Source organism: Taurulus bubalis (genome assembly GCF_910589615.1).
Source record: "Taurulus bubalis genome assembly, chromosome: 13".
NCBI lineage: Eukaryota > Metazoa > Chordata > Actinopteri > Perciformes > Cottidae > Taurulus > Taurulus bubalis.
Window position 1 is genome coordinate 20,920,933 of NC_136601.1, and position 26,743 is coordinate 20,947,675.

Sequence of the window (26,743 nt, forward strand, 5' to 3'; positions counted from 1 at the left end):
TAATTAAGAGCTGCTCATTAGCATTTGCCCTTGAGCCTCAGACAGAGGAGGACCTGCTGTACAGAGGTCTCGGCTGCTTGGTCCATCAAGTGAGAGTAACAGTATAGACTGCTAGAATACATGTTTAAATCTCAGGTTCCCATCATGCATTTACACAAAGTGCAGGCACAGCGGGGATGGAAACAGAGTTATTCAGCTGTGAAATCTCCACATAGACAGAAAGCGGATGAGCTCGCGGGATCATTTTGACAGGAATCAGTTGAGCTGTATTAAACAAATCCTCTGTGCCGGCCTGCCTGTCCGTATTCCTCTGCTCGCCGCTTTATCTACCTTTTCCTGCCCTCCTTTCAGAGCTCTTTTTGGGGGATCATCTGGTGCAGAGGACAAAGTGTTGCATCTAAAACACCCACAAATACACCCGGTGACACGCTGCAACACACATGCTGTTCTTTTACTGAAGGTGACCTCTGCGACTTGCAATTAAGACAAGAAATAAATGGTTGTACCAGTATCTGTCGTAGTTATTACCGTCATTTTATAACACGGCCTCCTCCTCCTCCTCCTCCTCCTCCTCCTCCTCCTCATTTTCTCGTGGTACTTTGTCTTCCTTTCATGCTGAGTTTCTCTCTCTCTTCTGGCTCTCTGTCTCCTTTTCTCTGCAGAGCGTTCTGCTGATCGGACGCTCCGGTCCTCGTCTCTGACAGGAGTGGACGGCAGCCCCGCCATCAGTGAGGAGCACCATGACCCAGGAGGGGCAGGCTCTGCCAGAGAGCCCAGTGGAGCCCACCACCACCACCACCACCACCAGCACCACTGACCCGCCCGCAGAGACACACAGCCAGGCAGAGGAGGGCAAACAACAGGAGGAGATCAGAGAGGGAGAGGAGGAGGCCCAGGGGGAAGGAGAGGGGAGGGAGGAGGTAAAGGATGAGGGAGGAGAGGGCGAGTTGAAAGAGGAGAGGGTGGACGGGGATCGACATACAGATGGAGGGGCGGAGGGAGAGAGGGAAGGGACGAGAGGGGAAGTGTGCATAAATGTAGAGGTGAGCTTGGCGGGGGAGGAGGAGGAGGAGGCAACACACGAGGAAGAGGGGATGGACGAGGAAGAGGAGGAGAAGGAAAATGAAGAGATGCAACCAGCTATCGAAAAGGAGGCAACTCACCCTGAACAAGCTGGGCGGTTAGTGCACTAAATCATCATCCTCTGTAAATATGTATATATATATATATATATATATATATATATATATATATATATATATATATATATATATATATATATATATATATACATATATATGTATATATGTATATATGTGTATATATATATATATATATATATATATATATATATATATATATATATATATATATATATATATATATATATATATAGCGCTGTTAGGGTGTGAAGATCCTTTGACCTTTAGATGTCAGAGTATGATATCACATTAAAGATTAATCAAAACTAGATCTTGACAGTCACACACACACACACACTTATTTGTTAAAGAAAGCTAAATCTGCCTTTTGCGGTCTGGGTGTTTATGTTTCACGTTTCATAATCGAGTGCCACTTTGCCATGCCAAATGTTTTTAATGGTAAATGGTTTTCTCTGGTACATAATTAACCTTATTTGCATTTTACAAAAACAAACAGACAAAAGGCCACGACAAAATGAGCTGAAAGGAAAACAAGTGGGAACAACGTGGTTTTATTTCCGAATAGCCGGAGGACTCTGTAAACCAATTTCAAACCAACACAGATAGGCAGTGAAGGGCACTCTGGGATTCATGTCAATTAATTAACGCTTTGCTTTATGAGAAAACTGTAGATAAAATAAAATACATAATGGTTTTAGGAAATGCACAGACAAACTTTAACGTACCAATGCAAAAATACAGTTAACGTATATTAAGCAGTTTCACTCTTTGATGAGTTATTTCTCTCCATCAGCAGCAAACACAGAGCAATACATTCATGTTGTCAGAAATGAAAGGGATGAAATAGTGGAGGTTTGACAGGCCGGGGGAGATGAGCTTCCAGCTATTCACGTTGTGGCAAATTGGACAGTGCGTTGTCATCTTTCATCTCGCTTCAATTGTCACTGTGGCCATTCAAGCTGAAATATGTTCCCATTGTGCACACTTCTCCTGAATGAGGAATGATTTCAGACTGAAAAAGAATGATCTGCTTTGCATGTGTGCCGACCTCAACAAAGCAATGAGTGTGTTTGAGTCTTATGCTGAATGTAATTTCACACGATCCCTTTGTTTTTTCTTTCTCCGCGATGAAACAGACTGGCAAATGGCATAGGTGGGAATGAAGACGAAGACGAGGCCGGCGAGGAGGACGAGGGAGGAGACGAAGGAGGGACTCACACGCACTTGGACACTTTCAGCTCCAACTTTGAGACGACTGTAGAGCAGGCCGACGCCGAAGTGGAGGAAGAGGAGGAAGAGGTCCAGAAGGACGGAGATGGGAGAGAGAACCAGGACAGCTTCAGCTCGACGTTTGAGCAGATCGTTGAGCAGGTTGATGTCCAGGAGGAGGAGGAGGAAGAGGAGAGGGAGCTGGAGGAGGAGAGGGAGAAGGGCCGGGTGGACAACAAAGACGGCTTCAGCTCCACGTTCGAGCGCATCGTGGAGTCGGCCCTCCTGAGGGGCGGCACCTGCTACAGCAGCCTGGACTCTCTGGACGTGCTGTCGCTCACGGACGAGACGGACAGCTGCGTCAGCTTCGAGGCGCCACTGACGCCGCTCATCCAGCAGAGGGCGCTGTTACAGGGTCCCGAACCCCTGGAGCTGGAGCTGGAAACCGTTCAGGAGCTAGAAGGAGCTGAGGCCGGACCGGACTCCCCGAGTGAGCTCACGGCCGGGGGGAGCGCCGTCTGCGGAGCTGTGGCCGGAGTAGGAGGAAGCCCACTGAGGACCAGCATACCAGGAAGCAGGTCGGAGTTTGTGCTGAGCCAACGCTGGGCCGTCCCCAATGGATACCATGCAGCCGTAGAGGGTCGTGGAGCCATGATCAACTCTGTCAGGTGAGAAGGCCCCATTCTATCTTTAGTTATTTATGTATTTACAGCACCCTTACACCTATTATGAGTGAATAGGGTTTGAACAGGAAATATTATGAGCTGGGCAATATATCAATATTGTACCAATATTGGGATATGACACTAAATATCGTATAATGGCATAAGTGTTGTCTTTTCCTGTTATATGAATTCCCCATCACCCACTTGGTCATTATATCCGCATTCCTGATCATTATTCATCAAAAATCTCATATTGTAAATATTTTGTAAAAGCACCAACTATCTGCCGTACGATATCGTCTCAATAAATCGATATTGAGGTATTTTAGATATTTTTTTAATCGCTCAGTTCTAATCCTGGTTAGAATTAGTGCAGTCTATTATCTTTACATGTCCAGGTCGGGTCTGACGCTGGGTTTCAGTATATTAGCAATAGCAGTGACCAAAGACAAAATATTTACAATCTAATACACAGGGGGTTTAAAGTAAAACACAATGATATAACTATTTTCCTGTTGCCACTGACAACTGAAAACTTAACATGTAATAGCTGTTCCACCATAATCAAACAGTCCATGTAGAAGAAACAAGACGTACATCTGTGAACTATAACAGCAAATAGGTTATTCTGGATGTTTAACACAGACGAGTGAATGTTGAGGACATATTCCAGTGTGTGTTGTGTTCCATCCAGGCAGTGGAGGCTTTGTGTGTATATATATATATATATATATATATATATATATATATATATATATATATATCATTGCTGTTGCCTGGAAATGTACTCAGCACAATGTGCGGTGACCTTGGCTTAACCAGCAGGTGGCGTGAGCACGGTACCGGCTGTGAGGGGGCAGGGTGGTGGTCTGGCGGTTCCAAAGGAAGTCATTTGTCCTCACATGTAAACTCCATTGGCAGGCAAATCCGTACCAGCCAACGTAACGTGTTGTCAGCTTAAAAGCCTTTACATGTTTGGAAGAGTAGAGAAAGGAAAACTGCACACGGGTGGATAACCTTGTGGGCCTCAGCGTGAATCTTACATCTGCACAACAGGCTGAAGCAGCAACAAGCAAACAGAAAGGCAGTAGAGAGCTTTTACATTTTTTATGGAGTCAGTGGGACTGTTTAAGCAGAATTGCATGCATTTGAAATGAAACGGCTCCTTTCCCCTGTTCGTAGTGACTGAGAGAGCGGTAAACTCAGGCTGCAGACGTGCACGGTGGGGTATTTGCCTTCCTCAACCATTCTGCTTAAAGCGTACTTGCACAGCGGGGAGAGATAACCTCAGCGCTGCCAAATCACACAAGGTTTATGCACGACAAAAGACTTCTTTGAGTGGAAACAGAATTTGTAGGTCTGGTGTGGCTGCTTTATATGGGAGATTAACACTTGACATTTTTACTGCAGCACTGAAATAAGATACAGGGTGCTCGTCAGTATAAAGAATCACTTGAGCAGCAGGGGCATCCTTCTCTCTTCGCCCCAGACAGCCAGCTGATATTTATGACAGTGCTGAGATATTGTACTCTAACTCATCCACTCTGTCCATCCTTTGCATAGACCCCAAGGAATTGTGGGGGATATGGCAACAGCTGACAGTACTGTCTTACATTTAATTACCTTAATAGCACTAAAGAGGGTTGAGGACGGCAGGGCAGAGCCACTGAAGGGGGGAGGTGCTAACAGGAACCATATGGGGAAGCCATGTAACCCGAACTATAGGTCTGGCTGGCTGACTTGTACCCAATCCCTGTGACTTGCTCTCCAGCTCTGCCCTCTGCTGCACAGTTTCATTTAAAAATCCACTGGAATGCCAAGTAGATGCACTCAGACCATCCGACATGATCAGCTCAGCTAACTGCCGGGATTTGTTCACAGACTCTCCCGGTGCTTTCGTAGCTCAGTACGAGTTATAGGATGAACTGAGGATTTAAGATGTCGGCTCTCTCTCTCTCTCTCTCTCTCTCTCTCTCTCTCTCTCTCTCTCTGTGTGTACAGATGTTGTCCTTTAAGCACGGTCTTGCTTCCTGACCACCAGCGCCAAACTGAATGAGCTATTGTTTATGTCATGACATCATCGTCTTCAGCTTTCCTCTGCCCAGCAGGGTCCCAGAGAGCGTGTGTGTGTGTGTGTGTGTGTGTGTGTGTGTGTGTGTGTGTGTGTGTGTGTGTGTGTGTGTGTGTGTGTGTGTGACTTTTTCTCCAAGCTGGCCAGCTTGCCAGACATTTGAGCACTTAAATCTGGAGTGGATACATCTGCTAGTCGGTCTTAAAGGGACTTTTAAGCTTTAAAGACACTCACAGTAACTAATTTATCATGAACTAGAAGTCGTTGACTTTAGTTCTTCAGGAGATACAAGTATTGGCACTTCAATGCAAGCCAATGGAGGTAAAAGCCATCAGAGTTTGCGCTGTAATATTCTTTAGAGGGGGAACACATGATTTTAAAATAATTGCTTTTTCAGCCCAATTGAATCGAAGTAGCCTGAAGTAGCGCGGCTAAAAATGCTAATAATGAAAACACTATAGCACCATTTAATGGATTCTTGACAACACACAGCTCATAGGGAATAGGACAGACAGGCTATTATCGTTTTAAAATTCCCATCTTTTTATGATCTCCCATCAGCTTTTCATGATTCATAACGTCTCAGAAATGGGAGCGTGTCAAGGCAAAAATAATTATTTACCCAAGCTATGAAGGCTGCTGCGTTATCTCATCCATTTCTTCTTCTCTCTCCTTCACTCTGTCACTCCCTCTCTTTGTTAGCTCCATCTCACCTCCCGTCTCTTTATTCATTTCCCCACTTTATCTGTCCTATCTCACTTTATCTCATCTCCCGTCCTCCTCCTTTCTTCTCTGCATCACCTCCTCTTCCATTTTGCCTACAGTGCTGTCCTGCTTCTTATCTTTCATTCCTTGCCACTCCCTACCTCCATTCTTCCCGGTGGGGAGCCTCGGAAATGGCGCAGTTACATATTTTGGCACTTCGGGCTTCATGGACAACTAGTCCTTTTCACTGCAGGGCAGAGCAGCTGCAAAGCAATGGATAAAAAAAGAGAAAGAAAGGCGAGGTAATCAGTCAGTCAGCCTGTCAAATTGGCAGACATTTAGTTTTTTCATGGGCCAGTCAGCCCATGTCTCGAGATTTTCTATTTGCAAGTGGATAGAACCGCTCAAATAACCGTTCCATGCTCAAGCTGCAGAGCACAACATGACTAGACACCAGAAAACACAGCAGCTTGATATGCCAACGTTAGCATGCTAACATGCAGTGGTGTATAAAGTACCCAAAAGCCTACTGGAAAATGACTCCAGTAATAGTAAAAGTCACCTATTAGAATACTACTTGAGTAAAAGTCTTAAATTATCTGATATTTTCTGTACTTAAGTATAAAAGTATTTTTCTGATATAAAATGTACTTAAGTATTGAAAGTAAAAGTACAAGTACATGCTTTGAATAAAAAAGCAAAGGGTCAGAATTTTGAGAATTATGAAGTTTATTCTTTTAAGTGCTGTGGCCACCATGACTAAGGACCAGGAGTTGTGTTGAAAATAACTGGGTTTGCATGTGATCCATCCATATGTATTATGTTCAACATAATATATTGTACCTAAGTATACTTTTGCACCTACTATGAACTTGTCATCATAATTCTCCAAAACGCAATATGACACTATGAAGGAGTTGTAACAGTGCGGTTATAAATACTCATTCCGGGCCGCACAGAAAGAATGAATGGAAAAATTAAATTAAATTAAAAAAATCAAGGACAGAAAGATGTTTTATTGTGAAAAATGACCGGATACATCCGTCTGTGGTAACCTCAGATGGAACCTTTGACACATGTCAAGATGTTACGTTACTCTAAAAATGAAACTTAAGTCTGTTTCAACTCTGCTGGTGTTCTGGATTAAAGCCAAGGCAGAATATTCTGAGATCGCCAAAAAAGCTCTGAAACCTGCCTCCATTTCAACATCCTGTCTTTGTGCAGCGGGTTATAAATTAAGAGTATACTGGACATAATGGTTCAGTTAAGAGTAGACTGGACATAAAGAACACATGTCGGGTGTCGTTGTCTCCCTTCTCCCCGAGGTCGGACCCGATCCGAGATAATATTGTCTTCACGTAACCGGTCCAGGCACAATAAAGGTTTGGGACCGCTGGACGAGAGGATGTAGAGGGCAAATGCATAATATTGTGATTCGCAAAACCTGCTTGGTGGAGTCTGTGTTCCACAACAGTCTCGGATGTGTTTTTTTCTTCTAAAGATAGATTTGATTTTGTAGCGAGTAACGAAGGTTACAGGGGAAATGTATAAAAGTACCAGTTTTCTTTGCAAAATGTAGTGAACTAAAAGTAAAAGTCAACAGAAATATAAATAGTAAATAGTAGAGTACAGATATCCCAAAAAAATACTTAAGTATAGTAACAAAGTAGAAATACTTCATTATTATACACCACTGCTAACATGCTCACAATGGCAATGCTAACATGCTGATGTTCAGCAACTATAGGTTTGAACAATTTCCCGATCTTAGCATGCTAACATTGTCTAATTATTAAGTGCAGCTGAGACGGATGATGATGTCATAGGTTTTTGGTGATGTCATAGGGTGGGGAGGGGGGGATCTATCTAAAGGCCGTCATTTCTAGTGTGGCTGAAGACTTACAAGCCATTCTTTCACTGGATTCATGTACATGGGAGTCGATGAACAAAGGGCTCTGAACATGGCCACGCAGCGCGGGCGTTTGTTATGACTAGTGACAGAGCGTGTACGTACAGAACGAAGTAGAAGAAAGAGTCGTGTGTCTTTTCCGGAAATCATTGGCATGCGGCATAAAGCAGTTGGACCCCGTATGCGTCTCAATACGCTGCGTGAAGTCTGTTAGTGAATCATAAATCAGTTGGACACGTGTCTAACACGCCTTTCATGAAAGCAACGCATACGGTTCTACACTTACTAGTCGTACTTTTTCTTATTGTTAACGTGATCCTATTTTACAGATCATAAACAGTTGTCGTTCTGTAGTGCATCAGTGCAAAGAAGCACCACTGGCTCACAGATATTCACTGCGTGAAAATATTCAAATTGATTCCGATGGCTGTCAAGCCTCGCATCAATGTTTGTGACAGCCTCAGCGCATACAGAGTCCAAAATGCAGGCTTCAACTTCCATAACAGACAGCGCTTTGCTGACGCCACGGGCAGAGAGATGCAACCTAATCGCACCTCAGCCCAAACTCTCCCCGTTAGATCCCCTCCCTGCTACTGCTGATTATTCTGACATCAGTGGATGGAGGAAGTAAAGTCGGCAGCCGGCCACAGGGGTGTAGGAAACATTGGCAAGTATTGCAGATGTTGTGGACAAGCCATCTAACACAGAGGGCTTTCCTTCAAGCCGGAAGTGATGCTGCCAGGGCCGTAGTCAGTGAACATGCTTGTTAGTTCAGTCACAGATTGCACTGTCAATCACATCTGGTCATTTGCTTAGTTAGCCAATCAATCTGTTACTTTAACAGTCGCGTCCCTCTCTGCCCTCTGTGGGGACCATCATGGAGGTTTAAGCTTAACCTTAATCCATAGAGGCTGCTGGGAAAACACACACTCTCTCTGTCTGTTTGTCTGTCAAGCAGCTTACTCGTGTCAATAGCAGCTAGAGCTAAACAGTGGAGCCGACTAGTTGAATGCTGCCTATGTGAGAATGCAACATGTAGTGGAGCATTCACGCACACACACACGCACACACACACACACACACGCAGTGAAACGCGTCTGACTGATATGGATATGCCACTTGAGGCCATTCTGCACAGTCACATCAAAGCACAAACACATATTCAAAGAGAATGCGATGGGAAGTGTATAACAAGGGGGGGTCTTGTTCACTCATGCATACTTTAAATAAAAAAAACTCCTATGATGAAGTTGTATGCAGCATCTCTGGCTTAGCATTAGCATGCATGGATATGATCCTATGTGTATCTGTTTGGGGAACGTGCCGCCGAGTGTGTGTTCCTCCCCTCTGGTTCGCGAGAGCCCACGAGATCTAAGCCCGAGCAGAGCAGATAAAAGACAGGCGCAGTTGTTTCCATATCAGAGACGCAGCTCTGGCGCGTGGACTATAATCTCTTTCATATACACCGTGGCGTGCAGAGCCGCACACACACACACATGCAAATAAAAGACACGCGGGCCGAGCAGCTTGCATGCGTACACAGAAATGTGTATAATGCCAGAGCTTTACACTCCGAATCTTTCCCTCTTCCTGTTTCACACACACACACACACACACACACACACACACACACACACACACACACACACACACACACACACACACACACACACACACACACATCTTTGAGGATGTCATTTTGGGAATAAAACCCTTTGCGTGGTTCTATAGTGCTGCTGAAACATCCTGCAGATTATCCTTTCCTGGCTCTAAGTCAGGCAGTGATATGGACACACACACACACACACAGTCACACACACACAGTCACACAAACGCAGGCATACACGTACGTGTGCACACTATTGCAACACAAGCAGTAATACATACAAATTCTCTCTTTCACCCTCTCACCACAGATACACACACTAACTGAATCATTTCAGCACCGACAGATTTATCCCCCGTCTATTTATAGCTCGACTCAGTTTTATGACACATCCCACAGTCTTACTGTACCAATGGCTGTTTTGGCTGAATGGGGTTCTTCTTACCACAAGCTTCTCTCCTCTGAGGCGTCTGTCTACACTTACTGTATGGGTTGAGTGGAAAGTTACACAATATTTATGTCCTGATATTGTTTTTCAACGTTCTCTTCTCCTCTTTTAATCAATGGTTGATTTTAAGTTATCCATGTGTTTTACTGGCAAAATTAGTCTTACTCAGTTTTTGGGAGTCTTGTGTGTGTGTTTATGTATGTGTAAGAAATTACATTACATTTTAAGACAATTTAGGAAATACGTTTTCTTATGGACAGACATCTGCGATGGTCAAATTCCACAGATTCTTGTCTATCTTGTAGATTTATTCCACAAGTTATAAAAGCCATTTCAAAGTACAGTGATTTAGTTATCATTATGTAACCTTTACTTAAATTGACAATCTTTAAGGCTGTAGTGTAAACTATAGCATAAGGATTGTTGGTATTAAATCTTAACATCAATAGTGGTTGATGATATCACAATTACTAAACTTTCCATCCATATTCTGACCCCGGGGCCGGGTTTGGTGGCAGCAGGATAAGCAATTAGCCCACGCGTCCCTCTCCCAGCAACGTTTTCCAGCTCCCTGAGGATATCAAGCCGTTCCCAGACGAGATATATGATTCTATCCAGTGGGCTCCCTGAAAAATCATCCAACAGAAGGCGTCCATGAGGCATCACGATCAGATGCCTGCACCACCTCAGAGAACAGCGAGCTCCCTTATGATGTCTGAGCTCTCTACAAAGATCCAACATAAACGCTCCATTTTACCCCCGCTCTTGAACAAGACCCTGGGACACCTGAACTCCTTCACTTGGGGCAGCCACCATTTTCTGAGAAGATTGAGAACCATGGCCTCAGACTTGGAAGCGTCACACTCCACAGCAAACCAGGTTCATCAGGTCGGATGAAGCCAACAGGACCACATTGTCTGCAAAGAAGCAATTCTGAGGTCCCCAAAACATGTTTTGTCTTCCTGCCAAAAAAACCTACACAGCTCTGTACCACCTACACGACTCACAGGTGGACTCTTTCGAAAGCCTTCTCCAAAGTCCACAAAACACACACACAGACCGTGTGCAAAGCATTTTTTTCTGTTTTAGTGAGCGCAAAATAAGGACTCCTTTTAATTGCATTTAGCTGCATTTGTTAGTGAGGAGCACTTATCTGTGGCTAACTGTTCAAAGTACTTTATCCCATGCGTTGGCTGCCATGAGAACATTACATCTGTGCTACAACAGGTCCATAAACTCTGCTGCCTGTAAAACAAAATCCTTGGTGTGTAAATGACAAAGTTTATCCATGAGTCACTGCCGTTGGCTGCATAAAAAACACGTGATCAGTATTCAGCAGCGTGTGCTCAGTCCAAAAGAGCATGCTGGTCCCAGTGCTGACTACTTCATTTTGTTGTCATCAAGGAAATGTCCAGGAAATGTACTCATTGTCGTCTGAACCTAATAACGCGCAGGGGCCCGGCTGCAGTGAACCTCGTGGAGTGCTCGCCCGTCCAAATAGCAATCGAGCTACCTCCAGGGTTTTGTCTCTATTCTCATCTTCCAAAATTGTGTACTTTTGACCCCGCAGCTGCCTCTTGGTCCTCAGATTTGTCTATTGTTCTTCTTTCCACCAGATGAGAAAGAGGAAGGAGGGAATTAGATGGTGAGGCTAGCATGCAGGGATGTGTCAGTGTGTCTTGTAAACAAAATCGGTGTGCGTTAGTGTGTGTGTGTGTGTGTGTGTGTGTGTGTGTGTGTGTGTGTGTGTGTGTGTGTGTGTGTGTGTGTGTGTGTCGAGGGAGCATAACCCATCACATGTGATTCTGTGCACCCTGATATTACTGTGCATTATTTACAGAGGTCATAAAAAAGGTAGGTACGGACCTCCAGTCAGTGACGTTGATAAAGTACTTTTATGCTCCTTTAACTATTTATATCCTGCTCTCCAACACCTAATCTGGCATCCTCATTTTACAATAAAAATAGGACAGGTTCTTTTTTTACATTTTGGGACCAGATCAGTGGTGAGCTGAGTTTACTGTGTCTTGCATGAGCCACATTGAAGCGATACACCGGAGGAACGTATACAGAAATAACCACAAACAAATGCCCACATGCTGGAAAGCGCGCTGAGTTGAACCGAGTCCAAACAGGACCGTCCCGCTGAAATGGAACCGATCTGCTGGGCCCGGAGAGGAAGCTGTGCCGGACGGGACACACGGGCCATTGAAGCCGCCACTAGGAACGGTCAAACGCAATGGTTGGGCATGAACATGTTTTGTCCGCCAAAGTGGGGCGTGACAGAAAGAGTTTGAGAACCAATGGTTTAGTTCAAAATTCGTTGATTTTAACAATTTTGTTAGAATTTTGTTGGGGCAACACAATTCTAACAAAATGGTCAATGCTGAATGTTTATTGAAATAACTTTTTGTGACTCCCCCATCCGTGCTTTTTCAAATAATAGAATAAAGACAATTACAAAAAAAAGTAAACCAGATCGCTCCATCAGATAAAAACTAATAACATGTGCAATCACTTTGTTAGAACAATGCAAATAAAAGTTAGATCTGTGTAAAAAAAAAAATACTAATATTTGGCAAACAAATTGCCTATTATGGCTGCAATTAACCTGGTTTGCACTAAATATAAGATCATAACAACAACGTTTAAAATTAGTGCAGCTATGTGCGAGGATGGGTAAAATGCAGAGAATAATTTCCCCACTCTGGGATTAATAAACGATTATAAAAAATGTATTTATAAGAAATTATTTTAAAAAAGGATTAAAAAAAAACCCTCCCCCCTGCGCCCCACCTGTAGTACCTCTGCACCCCACTGGAGGGTCGCGCCCCACAGGTTGAGAACCTCTGCTCTAACGGGAGAGTGTCCGGTCGCTGGCTCCGCCCACAACATCCTCTCCTCCGCGCAGCTCCCAGAAAGCCAACAAACTTCAAGGAAAGAAAGAAACTAAACACACATTCCTGGTCTGTTGACACTGCGTGAAGTCACGCTGCCGTCCAACTCATCCCAAGAAGCTGTAATTACCGAGGAGCTGACTTCCGCTTAGAAGAAATCTCTTTTGGAAGTTAAGAAACAAACCGGGGCCGATGCGGATTTTACCGACGACTGGACGATGAGGCGGTCGGACCTCCGCGCGCCGTTAACCGCTGATTTCCAAATTTCCGAGAGACGATGTGGAAAGAGGAATATGACGTTCACTTCGACTTTCTGCTGCAGATGCTGTAAGTTTAACATCACAGACTATTTAGGATGTCACGTCCCAGTGGGTGGGAACGTGAACATTATGCTGCGTGGCAACATAGTGAGGTAGTTTCACTCTGGGAAACTATCACAAGAATACTTCTATTGTACTTCTGCTGGCACTTCTCTATGATACTGAAATTGGGATGGAAATTATTATTATTATGTTTAATCTCTCGTGGTGTTCTTTTAGGGACTGTTAGGTGCCTGCTAATGAATGTAGTGGATTTAGAGAATTTAGCAGGAGTTTACCATAAATTAGCATATTATCTCCATCAGGACTGATTTTAAATGGGATGCAAGATATATATTTCTGTAGTTGCTATGGATACAAGGTGATATTGAGGATAGGGGCAACAAAAAAATCAGTTTACAATTCATTTAAAAAGGAGAAAAGCAAATCCTCATGTTAGAGACCCTGGAAACAGTCATTTATACTTGAGTGAATGACTGAAATGAATAATCAATAAAAGAAAATCCCAGCGACTAATCAGTCGATGGATTTTTGTTTCAGCTCCAGCTGAGGTATTAAATATAGATATGTGTTGCTATAGCCCACTTGTTGCTATAGCCTAATTGCTCTAAACTGTTATTTTCAACAGCAACTTGTAAAACACCCAACAGTGTTAATAATGTGGAGAAAAAATGATGTGGATATAACTTTGTCTCGTTTTCTTGTGCCGTTTGTGTGTGGTGTTTTTGTTACTATGTTTTACATTTAAGAGTCTAATATTGCTGAGATCGTATCAAAAAGGCCCAGCAGATGACCTGGCTGACGCACACGCACAAACACGCACAATATGTGTGCTTGCCCGTATACGTCTGCCTCGATCAGAGTGATACAAAAATGAAAGAAGAGTCTGCGAAATAACAGAATTTCGTAATCCAGTTCATCCCATAATAGATGATTACCCTCATGGATGATGCCATTTAACAAGAATACGGCCCCACACACACACACACACACACACACACACACACACACCTTACACGCAAACACACCTCTAGGTGTGGGTTCGGGTGGTGCACAGCCAAAGAGATTAGCATGTGAGTCACTGGCATGCACCATCACGCTCCGTGTCTCTGACACAGTCAGACTGTGGCGGTCTCACAGGATGAATGTGAGGCCTGGGGATACAGAAATGTGCCTTTTAGAAAGTTTAGATCGACAAATAGGTTTACTGTGTGCCACTTGGCCCTCGGTGACGCCAAGTGTCCCGGCGCAAAAGGTCTGCACTTGATATCTGACACATCATGTTGTGTCTCTCTCACTGTGTGTGTGTGTGTGTGTGTGTTGGTTCTATTATTGCCAGACACCAGTGAATTGGGGGAGCCTGCCATCGTTTTGGCCCCATGACTGAAATGAGCTTTGAATGATTTATGAGGTCCCTCTGCGTCGAGTGAATTAATACGGTCAGACAAGCGGAAGCAATTTCCCTGCAAGCACCAGGCTGGATATTGTTTTGATGGCTTACCGCAGACTCCTTTTTATTTTGTGTCTATATGTGTGTGTGTGTGTGTGTGTGTGTGTGTGTTTCTCTTTTATCTTTATGTCTTTATATTTCCACCCATCCACTTTTTTCATGTCAATGGGGGGAGGTTGTTCCCGCGACTTTCCCAGGCTTTGTGGGATATGTAGTCCATTGAGCAGAATCTGGGTTTCCTCCCTGTCTGACATGTCCAGAATCCCTCCAGAGGGACCGCGCAGGAAGCGTTTTAATCACATCGCCAAACCACCTCGACCGGCTCCTTCTAAAACCGGTTTCCCTCCATCAGGAAACACAAACTCCCCACCCTGTCCCTGAGGGTGAGCCCAGGCACCCTGCAAATGAAATCGCTTCCACCCGACTGTATCTGCAATCTCGTTGTCATTCATGCAGCGATGCTCCCCCGAGATAAGGTGGAGGAGTTTGCATGACCCGCCTCATCATGGCGGACGGTTCATGTGCTGCCGTGACCCAGGGAGCTGTTTTTCTTTGGGGGCAATAGCTCCTTGTAGTGTCTCCCGGGGAAAACTGGTCCGAGGTCAGAGGTCGGATGAAGAGGGATACTCGGTGCCTAATGAATCAGTCAGAGACCGAGGACAGTGCGACCTTGCCTGGAGCAGAGACACCAGTGTTCACGTGTTTCTGGCATCAGTCAGTTTATTCTCCTCGGTCCCACACAACGTAAACTTCGTCTCTACGATCCCTTCGCTAGCACGGGACACTAGGCTTCCGCCGTCACCATGGTAACCAGCAAATCCCCTACGACATCAGCGCCTAATGTATTGAATTTGTGCGGGGTAATGCAATTGGGCTGATCCGATTATGCAAACAAAACTACATCAGAATCATCTGGCTGAGGATGCTGATGGTGCCACGCAGACGCACACAGACAGGAAACGAGGAGACGCCATTTAGACTAATGAATAAATAAATTGTTTCTGAAGAATTATGACTGAGATCATTTAGTGTTTGTTCCTTTTAGCTTTGATGATATTGAATGTCGTGCTTTTTTTGCTCGGATGTCAGATGAGAGCATCAGTACTTGGTGTTTACAGAACTATAACAAAAAAAGAAGAAGCGAACAGCTCCCCGCTGATGGACTGGTGTGTCACAAAGTATACAGCGCAATGCAGTACAGGCGAGATAACTCAATATCTTGAATACACTACCTCAGTACGTTCATAAATGAATAAGCAGGGCACTAATTAATCATCGAATCTCTCTCTGTTCTCCTGACGACACTCAGTGAAACAGAGTGAGAGTCCTTGGCTTGATGGGTTCATCGCTCTCTGTCCCCGAGCAACACACTGATCCCAGTCTGCAGTGATGGCCTCATTTCTTAATGTGAAGTCAGCTGGCTCTACAAACATTATTTACATTTTGGCTCAGGTTCGGTGCATTCACCGTTTCAATGCACTTCAGTTTGAGACGATACTATATTATCATGTCAAAGTGAATCCCGGCAAAGGTTATCGGCTTAAAATCGGTTCCATGGTGTTCAAGAACGTGTCATTCATTCAGACTTTACATGTCATTAGTTGACGATGAAAGCTGCGCGTTCACTCTTTGTCTCGGCTGTTTGGCAGCTCATCTCATGTTTTTTTTCTTCACTTTAAATGCTCCTGCAGGGACCGAGTACTTTCAGTCTCCTGCAGTCACACGGATACACCCATTCACAGCTGGGATCGGCAGGACAATGAGCATGGGATGGACGACTTACTCGTTCAGTCGGGCGCTTCGCCCAAGGGCAAGGTCACGGCACATGTTTTGGCCGGGGAGCGCGTCGCTCTACGGGCCTTTTTTTATAAATGAAAAGCCCACTTCTCTAACGTCCAGGCTGCATGTGCCTGAAACGGAGGTAAAGAAGAGTAGAATCGGCCTTTTAGTTTGTATATTTCAGCACTTAAATTCAAAGCATGTTCGAGGTCAACGGTCTGCGATTAGTGGAGCTTTTTAAGAAGAGATTGGGGCAGGTGAAAGCTGCCTCAGCATTATAATCAACCTCTGGATTCACTGCTTTAAAGCAGGATGTTAAGGGATGGCGGAACTGGGTCAGTGTCATCACAGGTCATTTAAACATCATTTGACTTTCGCTTGTGTCTATGTGAGCATATGTTTACGTAATTGAGTTTTTCCAGTTTCCTCTGTCTAGTTTGAAGTGAGTGGGCGTGCAACGACGGACATGTGCTCCATTCATTAACCTAAGCACCTGCTTGTGTGTGTTTGTTTGTGTGTGTGTGTGTGTTCTCTCCAACAGCGATGCCAACCTCACAGACGTGCCATCTGACTCAGAGGAGTGCGATCTGGGCAGTCTGGAGCGCTTGGAGCACGGCAGCACCGACACACTGGCCAATGGCTGCCGAGCCGACTGCGAGGCCGCCAAGAGGCTGGCCAAGCGCCTCTATCACCTGGAGGGCTTCAAACGCTGCGACGTGGCCAGACACCTGGGCAAGAAGTGAGCAGGCACACACACAGTAGCACATGATGACAATAAATCACCAGAAACACAAGAAAACATGTTTACTTAGTTGCATATGTTCAGTATTAGTGCATGGATGAGACAGACGGAGTTGATGCACATGAGAATACAAACACATAATCACAAACACCATGCATGTGCTCACTTCATTCTTAATATAACATTAATAGAGGACACATTCGTACGCCCTCTGCGCCGCGCTGATGTGCCGATGCTCTCTTCCCGTCTCCCCGCAGTAACGAGTTCAGCCAGCTGGTGGCATCGGAGTACCTGAGCTTCTTCGATTTCTCCGGCCTGTCGCTGGACCGAGCCCTGAGGTAACGCACCGTCAGCACTCGGGAGTGATGAGTGTGCGATGTAGAGGTCCAAACACGCGCACGCCTGTGTGTGTGTGTGTGTGTGTGTGTGTGTGTGTGTGTGTGTGTGTGTGTGTGTGTGTGTGTGTGTGTGTGTGTGTGTGTGTGTGTGTGTGTGTGTGTTCTCCGCTTTAACCCCCATCACAGGGCGTTAGCTTTGCGCTAATCAAGCTGTCGTGTTCAGTGCAGTTGGCCGGTGGAGCTGACAGCAGTGGAGTTCATCACTGCTTTGTACCTGACATGTCGCTGTCTCAAACTGCTGCCTTCAGCCCGCCGTCCTCAGTCAAGAGTCCTCGTGTGAGCACTTCAGACTGGCACAGATTAGCAAACTGTCACTGCTACAGATTAATATTGAACATCCTAAAAGTCCTGCATTCATATTGGTTGGATCTGGGATTTCAATACGGTTTACACTTTTCCTCGTCAGGTTTTCACACTGAAGTCAGCTCATGAAAAAAGAGGGTAGGAATAAAGTATTCTTTTAAAGTTTCTTCAATATGAACGGTTTAATGAAGGTTCCTGCATTCATTTTGACTGCATAGAAATATTTTCAATCAATATTCTGTTCCACATTTTATATTTGGAGCAATAATGTTGGGCTGCATCGAAAGATTATTTTAGTTATTGACTAACTTGCCTGTTTTTATAATAGATTAAATCGTTAAGTCTATGAAATGAAAGAACGTCAAGCCCAATGGGGACTTGTTTTGTCGATTCCCCAAAAATAATCAACCGACAGTGATATATAACAAAAACACATTTGAGAAGCTGGAACCAGCAAATATTTTGAGATGTTGCTGGGAAAAATGACTGAATGTGATGTCATGTGATTATCATCTCCTATTTCTTAATTGATTAGTATAGAGATCATATTTCATAAGCTCTCAGCTGTCTTCCTCCACAAAGTCTAATGCACTTTCAGACCAAATCTCGCATTTTTTTTCATTTGACCTCCGGTTGACCTTGTGGTGTCATTTATGTGTGACAGGACTTTCTTGAAGGCCTTTCCGCTAATGGGAGAGACCCAGGAGAGAGAGAGGGTCCTTGTGCATTTCTCCAGACGCTTCTGCCACTGCAACCCACGGATACTTGCCTCCGAGGGTCAGAGCCCCGAGGAGGAGGAGGAGGAGGAGGAGGAGGAGGAGGAGAAGGAGGTCGATGACGACGACGACGGTATGAGGAGCGATGTGAAGAATAAAAGTCATAGCAGCTGTAAAAAATACCACACCTTTAGTAATAAATATATTTTACATCACTTATAGAGTTTCTCTATATTGACCCCAGTTAAATACTCGCTACTGCAGCATATTATTGACCCTCAATGTTAATGTCATCGCTGCTCTCATAATAGTCATAATACTAATCCAACAATGCACAGCACTGGCTGAAGTTATGTTAGCATGCAGAGTATTTATGCAGCTCTGCAGATGTGTGTGTGTGTGTGTGTGTGTGTGTGATTTGTGTCTGCATGGACTATGAAGTGTATTCTGCACGTGTGTGTTTGTAGAGGAGAGGCATTTAGCTGACCTCGGCCTCGTGTCCTCTGTTGCAGATGGAGCCCACACATTAACCTGCGCCCTCATGCTGCTCAACACCGATCTACACGGACATGTATGTACTGCACTTCTTTGTCTCATTGCAGGATTGCCTTTCCTCTAAAAAAGTATTAAGACAGCACTGGCACGTCTCCATTCACGTCATCTTTTCTATTTCTTGTTCATTCGCTCATTAGTGCCCGTCTCCGCTCTGGTTCTCTTTCCGCTGCGTGGCGGCCTACATTCTGACCCGTTTCTGTCTCTCCTCTCCTCGAATAGCCTCATCTGTTCAGTTCTAAACTGGAGCACTGTGGTCTGGGCAGCATAACACGATCAGTGTCAGAGGTCCTGCGCCTTGCTTTTCCTCGACCCCTCCTGCTCAACTCGAGCCTCTGCTTCTCGTGCTTTCAGTGAATATCCCTCCTCTTAACTAAACTAACTGAAACATGTTTCCTTTCCCTCCTTTCCATCCTCTGCTAACCCAATCTGCCCCCTGGTCTCTGTCCACCCCTGCAGGTGGTAAGTATATTTATAGTACTAACACCGTCCGTGCCTCTGCTTTAAATTGATGTCCCATTAGGCTCATAATAAGGGATGATGCACACACTGATGTATTCATTTTAAATCAGAATTATTCAGTGGCACAACAATTAATTCAGGTGCTGAACTGGTTCAGCAAAGAGAAATGGTCAGTGGCTGTTTTTAGTTGACATTTATTCTACATATAATAAATGCATTATTGGTATAAGCAATGAGAAATGCAATTGATCTGCAGCGTTTAAAATTTGCATTAAAATATCATTTAACTAAGAAGTTCATCCAGTTGGGTTGTGGCTCTGAACTCCACCACGTTACCTATTCGCTGGATATTGTGAATAAATGGAGCATAAAACCTTTCGTGACGCACGTTCCATCGATCGTCACAGAACATTTAATCCTGGGTATTTTGAACGCTTCCTAGAAAAGAGAGTCTCGTTGTCTTGTCTGTTACCTGGCTTCCTCAGAGGCAAATACCAATAAAAAGCCACAGATAATATCTTTTTTTTTTTTTTTTTTTAACAGCAGTGAGTCAGCTTTAGACCCACATCTGTATCTGTTCAGGTTCCAGGCTTTATCCAGGCAGAAAGGGTCAGTGAGACACAAACACCTCCCTATGTTTCATCCTCTAATGATGCATGATAATTAGAGGTTAAAACATGAGGAAATGTATGTTAAGCTGCTGCTCCATAAGCTCTGATAGAGGTGGAACCTTCTCATCGCTAGCAGAACCAGCAGCTTAACACTGCCACCCAGTGGATAGTTGCACAACTGCATTCAGGTTGGAGCAGAAAATAAGGATAAAAAAGCAAAACAGAGCTGAAGATTGACAAATTTGCCTCCACAAAAATTAAAATGTCATCTTAAACTGTTGTGTTTCTGTGTGTTTGTCCTTCTCTCCTCAGAACATTGGGAAGAAGATGTCGTGCCCACAGTTCATTAGTAATCTAGACGGCCTCAACAATGGCAAAGACTTCCCTAAAGACTTATTAAAGGTACATGAGAAAGTACAGCCGCCACAGAATCTGGCAGCTTGATCTTTATTTGGTCTTCGCCTCAGAAAGGATGCACATCTTCACAGTTCCTCTCCTTTATTGCTCCGTCCCCGCAGGTCTTGTATAACTCGATCAAGAACGAGAAGCTGGAGTGGGCAGTGTGAGTACACATTACACATGTTGTGTTGGTCAAAAGCAAAAGTATTTGGGGTATGCAAGTTTTGTGGAAGCGAGAGCACTTGAATATCTGCTGCTCAGCTCGGTCTGAATGGGCATTTGTGTGTGCAGTGAGGAGGAGGAGTTGAGGAAGAGTCTGTCGGAGCTGGTGGAGGAGCAGTGCGAGTGCGGGAGTAAGCGCGTTTCCAGGGTAACGGACGGCAGTAACCCCTTCATCGCCATTCCCATCCTCTTAAACGCCGTCACCTACAAACACGGAGTGCTGACCCGCAAGAGCCACGCTGACATGGACGGCAAGCGCAGTGAGTGATGTTGTAACCTGCATGAAAGGAATCCGATAAGTTACAGGAAAACAACATGACAGACATTTCTTTTCCTCTTTCTCCCCTTTTCCCTTTTCCAGCCCCGAGGGGTCGGCGCGGTTGGAAGAAGTTCTATGCGGTTCTGAAGGGGATGATCCTGTATCTCCAGAAGGTACCGCATCTCGTCCTCTGCCCCGTTGCCATAGAAACACACATCCACCACCGCTGTCTTTGCTGTGTGTGTGTGTGTGTGTGTGTGTGTGTGTGTGTGTATTGGAGAGGGAGAGAGATAGAAAGAGCTTGAAGAGAGGAAATGAGGCTTGGCCGCTCTACCAGGTGTTTGTCTCCCCCTGCTGGTCGGACGCCTGTACTAACCACATATAAGGTTGTGAAATGTTCAAACTGAAGAGGTGCTAGTTTTAAGTTTATTATGTAATTTAATGAAGACTACTCCTCAGGTTGAAGTATATTGTAGTATAGTATCAGTGTAGGCTACTCTTATATTCTGTGCTGTAACAACATTTACGGCCTCCAAAACAAGACCTAATATTTCTGTGTGCCTGTTGTTTTTTCCCCAGGATGAGTACAAGCCTGACGCTGACATTTCGGAGGTGGACCTGAATAACGCAGTGCGGGTCCACCACGCTTTAGCCACTCGTGCCACCGACTACAGCAAGAGAGCCAACGTGCTGAAGCTGAAAACCTCCGACTGGAGAGTCTTTCTGCTGCACGCCTCGTAAGTCAGATTTGAGATGTTTTCTTTTCACGACAAAAAAACAACAGGAATTGAGGAAAAGAATGTGATGGAATTTTTCTTTTTCATGCATGTTTAGAAAAGGTTTTCACATGTTTTCAATGTATGGTATCGTGCAAAGATCACGAAGCATCGGTTTGGACCATTGTTACAATGTCCCATACAGGATGAGCTGGTGCAGCAGAGGGATGGCTGGTGATGATGATGATGATGATGATGATGACGATGATAAACTGTTTGTAGCTGTCTGTTTGTATTTGTCCTATTTTCTGTCATTCTCTGCAGCCAGTTGAGTTTTTCTTGCAGAAGAATCTGTGTTGATGTGGTGAGCTCAGAAACATCCATCAAGCAATTTCACTCGATGCGCTCACCTGCTCTCTCGCCCTTCAGCAACCCCTCACTCTCTCCCCCCTCTCTCTCTCTCTCTCTCTCTCTCATTGCAGGAGTGAGGAGGAGATGATGTCTTGGATCTTCCGGATAAACTTGGTGGCGGCGCTGTTCTCCGCTCCGGCCTTCCCCGCCGCCATCGGCTCCATGAAGAAATTCTGCCGGCCCATCTTGCCGTCTTCGTCCACCAGACTGAAACAGGTACACACTCACACACGGACCATCACACACACATTGGGAACAAGAGCAGCTGTCGCGCTCTACAGGCTTCTATTTCCCCACCAGATACATAATATATGATTGTCAAATACTACATAAATACCTAGTTCTGATTGATCTTAGCACTGTATATAATATACAGTTTATCAAGCCTGCACAAGCCTTCTGCATTAAAGCTCTGCACACGGGGTTGGGCGTTTTTCACATATTCTATTTGTGTCTGCTGGCATCTGATTGGCTGTGTCGGGGGTCTTCTGGTTTTCGTCCGGGCTGTGATTGGTGCAGGAGGAGCAGCTGCTGAGTCACGAGAACAAGCTGAAGCAGATGAGCCTGGAGCTGGAGGAGCACCGGAAAAACTCGCCCTCAGTCGACCCCAAAAGCCGCGAGTGGGAGGAGTACCGGCTCAAAGAGCACTACCTCACGTACGAGGTACAGCTTCGGCTCATTTGTCTGCTTTTTTATGTTTGTTTTTATGGGTTTTTATGGGTATGTTTTTCAAGTCGCAGCTAAGAGACCAAAAAGCATGACAGATGGCCAGTGTGGCCTGTTAGCTGCTTTCTTCTTTTTATATCCATTCTAATATTTAACGTACATCATGATTATCATTTATTTTTTAATTATTAGGAGCAAGGAAGACATTTGTCAATTTCTTCTCTGAAAACGATGTTAGTGAAAAGAGATGCTTATGTTTCAAACTTTCGGTGCTTATATTAAAGGGGTAGTTTGTGTATTTTGAAGTGGGGTTGTATGAGGTAACACCATAGTCGGTGTAATACCTACAGCAGATGGAGTTTAGAGAAACAGAGTACAGCTGTAGACCGGGACAGACTCAAACTGTACACCTCAAACAATCCATATCACGTGTAAACTGTATTTAGAATATTTTCCAACCAAGAACTGAACTGAAAGTGAAATGTATCTATGTGAAATGTGTTTTTATCAGCTGAGTCTGGTGGCTTTGAAGAGATAATGGATAATATATCTTTTAAAATAACATGCGCTGAAAAAATGTAGGTTTTCTTTCGGTCCATCTTTCTTTGAGGTATCTAAAGCACGTTCTGCCACAGCAACCGCGATGGTACTCCTTTCTGTGTCACCAAACTCCATCCACTGTAGGTAATGCACTTGACTGTGAATAAGTACCTCATTCAACCCCACTTCAAAACCCCCAAACTGTCTCTTTGATGCTTCAATCAAGCTCAATACTACACTGAACCTCTATCAAATACAGAACGTATGCTCATGCTAGCAGAGGTGAGTTTTAGGGCAATTACTGTCTGGTTTCATCATCTGTTAATCTCTCTTCCCCTCTCCTCCTCCTCCTCCTCTCCCCTCTGTCTGAGCAGAAGACTCGTTACGAGACGTACATCAGCCTCCTGCAGGCCAAGATCCGCGCAGAGACGGACGACCTCGAGAAGATCGAGGCCAGCGTGATGGGGGGCCTGATCATGGAGGGCGTCATGGCCGGCCGCGAGAGCCTCCTCCGCAAGACGCAGTCCTCCCCGTCCATCAGTCAGGCTCACGGCGGGCTGAACGGGAGGGCCGCCTCGGGACAGAGGAGCTGAGGATGAGGAAGGAGGAGCAGTGGCCTCAGCCCAAAGAACGACACCCCTCCAAGCCAAACTAGCTTAATCCTCTTTGTGGGCTTTCCTGTTCGTATTTTGTGTTTCGGGCTCCTCCTGTTCCAGTAAGAAACAGGAGAAAATGTCGCTCTCCTTCCCAGAATGTATCCGCCCTGGTGATGAGTTTCTGTCCTTGAGCAATAGACGGAGGACCAAGAGCCCGTGCTCGATAGCCAACAAGTGACCCTGCCAAACCTCAGTCCTTTGAACTTTAATTATTGCACATTCAAAATGATCATACGTGTGATCACTATTTATAACGACGTCGTCAGTATTATTTTGAAATGAGTCTCAGAGCGATGCGGTTGTCTTTTAGATGAAATGTGTTTTTAGTTATGAGCTGCGAGTGATTTATGATGTGTTTGTTGGAGAGCCAGACAGAGAACAAAGAAGGGACAGACCTCCTCTCTGTGTCCTCTCTGTCCTCGTCCTGCAGATGGAGATGGTACTACTGTAGCATTTTGGCCTTTTTTTAATGTTTCCCCACCCATGTTTACGCACCCAGCCGCTCCACAGGCGTGTGTATGGACCTACGATGTGGTGTGTGAAGATACAACGTTTCTGTCCCAGAGTTACGATAGAAACTCTCAAAAGAACTTCTCAGAAGGATCAAGTCCCTGCCATGTATAGCATATTTATTTATTTATTTAATTCTCCAAACCTTTATTCACCCCGGGACGGGTTTACACCGAGCATGCTCGCTCTTACTTTTTTCCCCCCGGCGATTTCCGTCTCGACGTTCGTGCAGTTGCGTACATTCGTAAGTGTGAAGGAGCTGCCAAGTGGAACGACCGCGGTTTTAACTGTGCACTAAGCTGCTCCACCAGAGGAGCTGGAGGTTGAGTGCCTTACTCAAGGGCACCTTGACACGAGCTGTTGAGGGATTTAGAGAGACAGTCAGAGAGATCACAAATCTGTGTCTGTGTTTTTTTTTTAAATCTGCCGCTACCCCAAATACTGACATGCATTCAGTTATCCTGTTTGTCTTTCTAACAAGTCCAATCCGAACCGAGGAGGATGGCGGTGTGTGTGATGAATGAAAGCACGGTCTCCGTTTGCTCCCTCAGAACTACTCCTCTCGCATCGCGACAGAGTCGACGCGTAGCGGTATGTGTTGGTGTCCGGCGGTCCGGGTGAAGGGCAGAACAGGAACACAGGGTGGGAGGCGTCCCGTGTTGAGTGGGTCAGCTGCTGCTGTGTGTGTGTGCATGTGTGTGTGTGGCTCCAGATGAGTTGTCGAAGCTGTGGGCGACAGGAAGAAGTGAATATAGCAGGGTCGTGTTTTTCTATGAAGACTTTATTGAGCATGTTTGGTGAGAATCAATCCGACGGCCTTCTGCTGAATAAGACTGACCTCACAATCAGGCCCGGGCTCCCAAAAGCATCTGCAGCACAAAGGCAGACAGCATCTTTTGTATGAGAAATACATTTTACAAAAAAAAGTACCGCTCAGTGTTCTGGTTTCTAACTTGTTAACATGGACCCACCGTAGCTTCCCGTGGCCTCGTATTGAGCGTTCACTAGTCCTGGTGTGTTCCTTTCCACTGCCGTCCTTCAGTTGGAGATGTTTTTGGAAGAGTCGGCCCCGGCCTGCGTTACACAGAGAGCGGCTGACTGGAGGGTGTAGCAGCAGGACTGCTCCAGCTTAACGCGCTAAAGTCGAGAAACACCGTCAGCATACCGGAATGGAGAGGGGAACGGCAGCAAAAACAAGTCCACCGGCAGAGTAGCCATCAAAACATCCTCAACAGGGGAGGGGACGAGGAGGAGGAGGAGGAGGAGGAGGAGGAGGAGGAGGAGGAGGAGGAGGAGGAGGAGGAGGAGGAGGAGGAGGAGGAGGAGGAGGAGGAGGAGGAGGAGGAGGAGGAGGAGGAGGAGGAGGAGGAAGAGGAAGAGGAAAACAAATCTTGTTTTCTAAGAAGAGACTGGTTTGGTTTTCTCAGTAAGACGGACTCTGCTAGCCAAGAACCGGCAAAACAGACATCCAGCACACGTTTCTTCCACACATGGACGTAATATTGTGAGGAAGTGGGGATGGAGTGGCGGTACTGCTGTTACTGCTGTTTGTGAGCACCATAATGAATCCCAACCCGCCCAAACACACACACACACACACGCACGCACCTTTTCTCGTTCTTCGTAATTCGCTTATATGACACAACTGTAGATCGGGGAGCTTAGCGGCCCGTCACTCAGCCTCGGTGTGGCACAGAACCAGAGCTGTGGATGTCGACAGCGTGTGATATCATTGGCTCTGGGCGCCGCGTATATCATATTAATGGTGACCAACGGGATCTGAGATCCTTTTTTTTGGAGACTTGGCCGGAGACCTGGAGTCACAGCTGGAATCCCGGATCCTTGTACAGACCAAAACGCTGAAGTGGAGCTGAGTTTTCAGAGAGGAAGTAATGTTTTATAAAGCTGTATTGTTAGGACGAATAACTGCTTTCTTACCGGGAGACTTCCCTTATAGTCACTTTGGCTGTTGTGCTAACCATTGTTTCCCAATGTTCTAGGGTAGGCCTGTGCTGTACTATAGGATCGTGGCAAAAAAAAATATTGTTGATTGTTATGTTTTATTTAAAAAATGACAACTTCGGCACCTTGATGTCAGCATTGGATCTGTCTTTTTGTTTGTATATCGGAACTGTTTTTTGACAGGATGCTTATACTATGTAAAGGACATATTTACTGAATATTTAGTCTGTGCTTCATAAAGTAAGCTTTTATACAGACGATTGTGCTTGTGATTTATTCATATCGTCTACTCTGATTTACAAAAACACAACAGGTTAGCAAACTTGTGTGCTACTTACATCTATGAAATTCTGTAGACATTAATCATATATATTATTTTATATATATATATATATA

At 45.1% G+C, this 26,743-nt stretch overlaps 1 protein-coding gene across 1 annotated transcript; it reads left to right on the top strand.

The window, feature by feature from the left end:
* Positions 1 to 740: 740 nt before the first annotated feature.
* Positions 741 to 23,812, top strand: psd2 (pleckstrin and Sec7 domain containing 2; the record flags this gene model as incomplete). Its single annotated transcript, XM_079228878.1, has 14 exons — positions 741 to 1,180; positions 2,300 to 3,040; positions 16,764 to 16,961; positions 17,222 to 17,302; positions 18,330 to 18,514; positions 18,894 to 18,952; positions 20,319 to 20,408; positions 20,525 to 20,568; positions 20,697 to 20,887; positions 20,989 to 21,059; positions 21,466 to 21,623; positions 22,085 to 22,229; positions 22,533 to 22,676; positions 23,594 to 23,812. The coding sequence occupies 14 exons, from the start codon at positions 741 to 743 to the stop codon at positions 23,810 to 23,812; spliced, it is 2,766 nt and encodes a 921-aa protein (XP_079085004.1).
* Positions 23,813 to 26,743: the final 2,931 nt, after the last annotated feature.